The sequence below is a fragment of the Fukomys damarensis genome, unplaced genomic scaffold (assembly GCF_012274545.1).
Source record: "Fukomys damarensis isolate Sample0158 unplaced genomic scaffold, DMR_v1.0_HiC HiC_scaffold_2, whole genome shotgun sequence".
Taxonomy (NCBI): domain Eukaryota; kingdom Metazoa; phylum Chordata; class Mammalia; order Rodentia; family Bathyergidae; genus Fukomys; species Fukomys damarensis.
Window position 1 is genome coordinate 9,860,501 of NW_022900914.1, and position 6,118 is coordinate 9,866,618.

Consider the following 6,118-nt stretch of genomic DNA (forward strand, 5'->3'; position numbering starts at 1 on the left):
AAAAAAAAAAAAAAAAAAAAAAAAAAAAAGTGTTGACTCCTAAGACTGAGGACAGGGGAATGGGGTATGACTGCTTTATTTTGGGGTGATGAAATACTCTAAAATGTATGTGGTAATGGTTATATAACTCTAGATACATTTCAAATGGATGAATTGTATGATCTTTGAATTATATCTCAGTGAAGCTTTTTTTAATAAATTATTTTTGTTTCTTTTTTTCTTTTACTTTTTTTGGTATCGGGGATTGAACTGAGGACCTTGTGCTTGTGAGGGGGCAGTGGTACCACTGAGCTGAATAACCGGCCCAGTGCAGCTGTTTTTAAAAGTAGTGCTTGTCACTACCATTCTGTATTTCCTCAGTTCCAGTTTTCATCATAGCATTTATGCAACATGTAATATACTCTTTTTACATATTCATCCTGCCTGTTATCTTCTATTTTCTCCCTCTAAAATATAAATTCTGGCTGGGGATGTAGCTCAGTGGTAGAACACTTGCCTAGCATGTACAAGGCCCTCAATTTGATCTCAGCACTGGAAAAAACCATATATATACACATATATATTTATATATAAAGTGTGTATACATATGTTTTATATATGTATATGTTTATTATATACATTTCTTCTGGGTTTTTTGAGACAGTGTCTCAGTGTTGCCCAGTCTAGCCTCAAATCCTTGAGCTAAAGGGAGCCTCATTCCTCAGCCTCCTGTTTTTATACATATTTTATATAAGTTTATATATTTTTTCCCAAGAGGGAAGGGTCTTTATTTTGTTCTTATTGTATCACCAGTGCTTGAACAGGGCCTGACACATGATAAATACTCAGAACTATGTGTTAACTGATACAATATGCTAATCTTAAGACTTCAAATTCTTTTTCATACCTTCTTATCCATGAAGTATAAAAAATACTACACTGTGCTCACTTCACCCTGCCCCTCACTCCAAAGCAGCTAGGTGAGCTGCTGCTTTTCCAACCAGCAATTTGAAATATATTGGTATATAGAAAAGACAGTTAACTAGTAGGTTTTATTCTGTTCTCAAAGTATTCATTTGACAGTTTATTAATAACACCAAGTTCAGTGTTGGAAATGGGGAGCTTATAAAAAATAATTATATCATTCCTGTCTTAATGTTAACATAGCAAGATAAAGTCTATTAGAATTTTACTTTAAGCATTGTTTTGTTTTGTTCTTTGAGACAGTATCTTTCTTTGTAGTGCAGGCTGGCCTTGAACTCAGGTGATTCTCCTGCCTCAGCCTCCCGAGTGCAGGGATTACAGGCTAGTTAAATATTCTGTGCATTTTTTACTTCAAATTTTTATTTTTAATAGTACATGTTTGCAGTGCATAATGATTACATTCATTGTGAGGAGTTGGTACATATACGTAACATGTTTTAATTCTTTACATCCCCTTCCCCTGCACCCCCATCCCTTTTCATTCTCAAAAAATCTATCTCTCTGTTTCCTATTATGTAATATTTTGTTTTATTTTTGTTTTGTTTTGAGACAGGATCTCACTTTGTAGTTCAGACTGACCTTGAATTTACTGTACATCCCAGGCTGACCTTGAACTTGCAGTGATACTCCTTCCTTGGCCTCCTGAGATGTGTTCCACCATACCTGGCTATTTTATGTTTTTGGTTGAAAACTTATGTGAAGGATTTAAGAAGTGGGCTATAAAATAAATTCAATCTTAAAATATACTTTTAAAATGTAGCACAGGGCCAGGGATTTAGCTCCGTGGCTCTGTGCCTGCCTCACAAGCACAATGTCCTGGATTTTTTTTTTTTTTTTGTATCAGGGATCGAACTCAGGACCTTGTGCTTGTGAAGCAGGTGGTGGAACCACTGAGCCAAATCCCCGGCCTTCAAGTTTTAATAGGAAAGCTCTCTTACTTCATTCCCAACATTGAACCGCTCTGCCTTGTCCCTCCAAGGGCCCCTAATGCACTTCTGGAACCTTGGGAATTTTGAAACACTTGGAAAAATCACTGATCTAAGCTTAGCTCTCAGTGTTACAATTCTCATTTACTTTGGGTTGTAGATAACTGCAACTAAATATTTTTGCTAGAATGTATAGAAGTTTTAGGTTGTGGTTCTGCTGCCTGCCTGGCAAGCGTAAGATCCCGGGTTTGGTACCAAAAAAAAAAAAAAAAAAAAGTTTTAAATTCATGAAATCAGCACAAGGTACACTTCCCTAGTGTGATTTTTTAAATAACTACCACTTCCTAGATATTAATATGTGGTAAGGATTTTACCCACAAATGTCATTTAGTCTAAGAAATCTGTTGTAGATAGCATCTCTGTTTTAGAGATAATGAATCTGAGCCTCACAGAGTTTAAATAACTTTCTCAAAATCACACGGATACTAGTGGTAAAACCATGACAAACTAAATCTATCCCAAATATAAAATAAAGTTAGTCTTGATAAAACAGTGCCTGAGAGCTGGGCAAGGTGACACACCTGTAATACCAGCACTTGGGAGGCTGAGGCAAGAGGATCACAGAGCTCCAGGCCAGGCTGGACTATATAGTGAGCTCAAAGCCAGCCTGAACTGCACAGTCAGATCCTGCCTCAAAAAAAAAAAGTCACACATACCTCATCTGTTCCTCTTAATCTGCACTCCCCCTCAAAAAACCCAATTAGCCAGGGCTGGTGGTATATGTCTGTAATCTTAGCACTGGGGAGACTGAGGCAGGAGGATCACTGTGAGTTCGAGGCCAGCCTCATAACAAGACCCTATCTCAGAAAGAAAGTGGGGTAGAATTATGTTTTCTTTTGAGTCATCTGTCTTTACTATAATTTGAATATTCATAATTTTTAAAATAAACACCCTAAAAACTTGGAAGGTTGTTTCTGTTTCCTCTTTGTAATAATTTACTTTGTCAGGTATTGTCTTAATAAGTTAAGCAATTGATCACTTTATAGTAATAGTTCCTTATCTGGAGATGTTTTGTTTTGTTGTCTTTAAATTGGTGAGTTAGAGTTTTTAATTAATAAATTTTATTTTATCCCATTCCCCACCCGCAAGCCCCCTCCCCTTGCTATATACAAAAGATTTGTTTCTATTTTTTTCTTCTGTTTTCACTTCTTTTCTTGGTGGTGAGTTAGATTTTTATCTCAGATTAAGAAACAGCTTTCCTGAGTTACAATTTTTGTTCTTAATTTTACTAAATTTTTAAATTTTACCAGAATTCTAAAAGTGAGCTTTCCGCTATAGGTCATGGCCATTGCACCAACACATTATATCTGGCAACGAGAACGCTCTGTACACCACAGTGGAGCTGTCAGAAACTACAACAGAGAGCAAGTTCAGCTGCCCCGAGGACCTAGTGCCACACCAGTAGATTGCTCAGTCTGTGGTAAAAAAGGAAGATGCGTTAGGCTGGGATTGTCTTCGTCATCTTCATGCAGTGATGTAGGAGAGCTGACGGAAAAACACTCTGGAGAATCACACAATCCATTGTCAATGGACATAATAAGTGAACCTTCTTATTGTTACAGTTATTCTCAAGGTATGATTTAGTAATAAGACAATTAGATTGATTTATTTTTTCAAGACAGTTAGATTTATGCATGTTATTTATTGAGCCATAGTACTAGCAGGCAGGGATATATCATTATTTACACACTAAGCAAGGAGTTAAATTAGTATTGACTTTTCCCCTTTTTAGTTGCCACTTTTTATCTTGTGTCTATATCTCCTTTATGGTATCTGACAAAATGAAAGGGCTTTTAATATGAAATATGTTAAATTGAAACCTAATGCACCAGTAAGCCTCAAGTATTAGAACTTCTTTGAAATGTTTATTTTATCCAAAAAGAATTTCAAGAAATAAATTTGTTTGTAATCTCATCATCCAACTATCTGTTTTCTTCTGTATACTTCTCTATTTCTAATAAAATTAGACCCCTCTATATAGCTAGGCCAGCTCTTTTGCTATGTATCACAAAGCATTTCCCAAGTCATTATTTAGTCTGAAAACCTCATTTTTTGTCCTGGCATGGTATAAGTGCCATAATTCATTTGCATATTTCATGGTTTTTGCTACTTTGTTGATTATATTATTTAGAAAGTATATTAGCTGGAAATACAACCACGTACTTTTCAAATTATTTTTATATAGTATTTCCCTGACATTTCTATATTTGAAATAATACTAGAATAATGTAATGATAGTGATCCTTTTTACTTCTTAGAAAGCCTTTCTTCCAGATTTTACCCACCTGAAGACAGGACTGAGATTTCTTGTCCTTTCTAATTCTGTCATCACTAGGAGTAGTGGCCTGCAACCCCATCCACTCAGGAAGCGAGGAGAACCACATATGCAAGGCTATCCTGAGCAAGAAAAAAATTTTGATTAAGGTGTGTTAGCACACACCTGTCATCCCAGAACTCTGGGAGGCTTAGGCAAGAGGATCAAGAAGATCAAATTGAGATTTGAGACCAGCCTGGGCAATTTAGTGACTTAGGGAGACCCTTTTTCAGAATGTAAAAAATGTTTGAAAAGGGCTGGGTTTAATTCCCTGTACAGAAAAGGAAAAGAAGGGAGGAAGGAAAAAAAGAAGGGAAATTAACAAACCTGCATTATTTCAGAATTTTTACTTATTTTTAGCACATTTCTATGAGAGTAAAAACACTTTTATTTGTATTAGTATGTGTTTACAGTATATAATGATTGCATTCATTGTAGAGTTGGTACATGTACATAATGTTAGGCAAAAAGGAGGAAAAAACAAAGGCACGAGCTCAACAGGACAGGTTTATTTAGGACAAACCTGAGGGGACCATTTGGCACTTGGACCAGACTGGCGACTTTCATACAGAGGTCTTTTATAGGGTGGTGAGCATGAAGGACAAGCTGTGAAGGAAAAGTTCAAACTAAGCCTTTCACAGGGGAGAGGCCAGTGAAAAGAAGGTGTGGCTGCCTTCCGGGACAAGGCTGAGAATTAGGGAGTGCTGGCTGCCTGCCAAGAGCAGAGCTGACAGATGTGGTGGGAGGGATGTTATGGGTATAGCCGTGGCCACTGGGCCTTAACTACGATGATACAGCTTTAGCAGGTCTAAAAGCATAGCGGAAGGAAAGAGCCTCCAGTCAGCCTAGGATGGCTAGTGGTCAGACTCCTTCACATAACACATCTTGATTCATTTTATGTCCCTTTCTCTTACCCACCCTCCCCCATGAGAGTAGCTGAGTGATGAAGGTTTACTAAAGGAGAAACTGCCAGTGATGGTGAACCTTTTAGTGCTTTCAGTGATACGAACAGCCCGCTGTGGCATGCGTGCTGTAGGTTCACCACTGCTGCTCTGGACCCTTGAAGGTAGAAGTTGTGCCTCAATACCTGTCCCTGGTCTTGGTAATCACTCAACTTTTTTAGTTTTTATTTTTTTTTTTTTTGTACCAGGGATTGGAGACCTTGTGCTTGCGAGGCAGGCGGTGGAACCACTGAGCTAAATCCCCGGCCCTACAATCACTCAACAAATTTGGCTGACAATCTAGTTCTCCCCTTAACACCTCCAAGCATAATTTCTGTTGTTTCACTAATACATTTGAAGGTAGATAAGGATAGGGTCCATCCCTCCCATCTCCTAGCTCCTCTGTATATGTTTTTGACTCGTAATAGGTTAATATTTACTGTACATTTAAAATGTCCCAGGCAAGCCAGAGACATGCCTATAGTTCTAGCACTTGGGAGGCTGAGGCAGGAGAATCACAGTGAGTTCAAGGCCAGCCTGAACTTCATAGTGAGTTCAGGGGTCATGCACATGTGCACACACACACACACACACACACACGTGCTTTTAAGAACTAATCTGGTGCCAGAGACTCCTGAATAGCTTCACTGAGTAGGTGGTTGCTTGTGGGTCAACCAGGGTGCCAATTGCCAGAGACTCCCGCAGTGTCTAGTCCCCACCTGCCCAGTGTGTGATGCAGGCCTGAGAAAAAAGTACACTGAGAGGCAGAACTAGGAGAGAAAGCGGGGTGCCAGAACGACCAGTGCAGGTGCAACCGACAGAGGTGCTGGCCAGTCCCAGGCATTGGCTTTTATTGGCAATCAGTTGGGGTAAAGGCAAGTTAGGAATGGTCTCTATGGAAAGTAATGTAAACG

At 38.6% G+C, this 6,118-nt stretch overlaps 1 protein-coding gene across 2 annotated transcripts in view; it reads left to right on the forward strand.

Annotated features, from left to right (window-relative positions):
* Positions 1-6,118, forward strand: part of Spdya (speedy/RINGO cell cycle regulator family member A) — a 41,439-nt gene that overhangs the window by 20,893 nt on the left and 14,428 nt on the right. For both annotated transcript variants that reach the window (XM_010604697.2, XM_010604698.2), the window contains exon 7: positions 3,228-3,522. In XM_010604697.2, the coding sequence (XP_010602999.1) occupies positions 3,228-3,522 (295 nt within the window). The remainder of the gene's footprint in view (positions 1-3,227; positions 3,523-6,118) is intronic.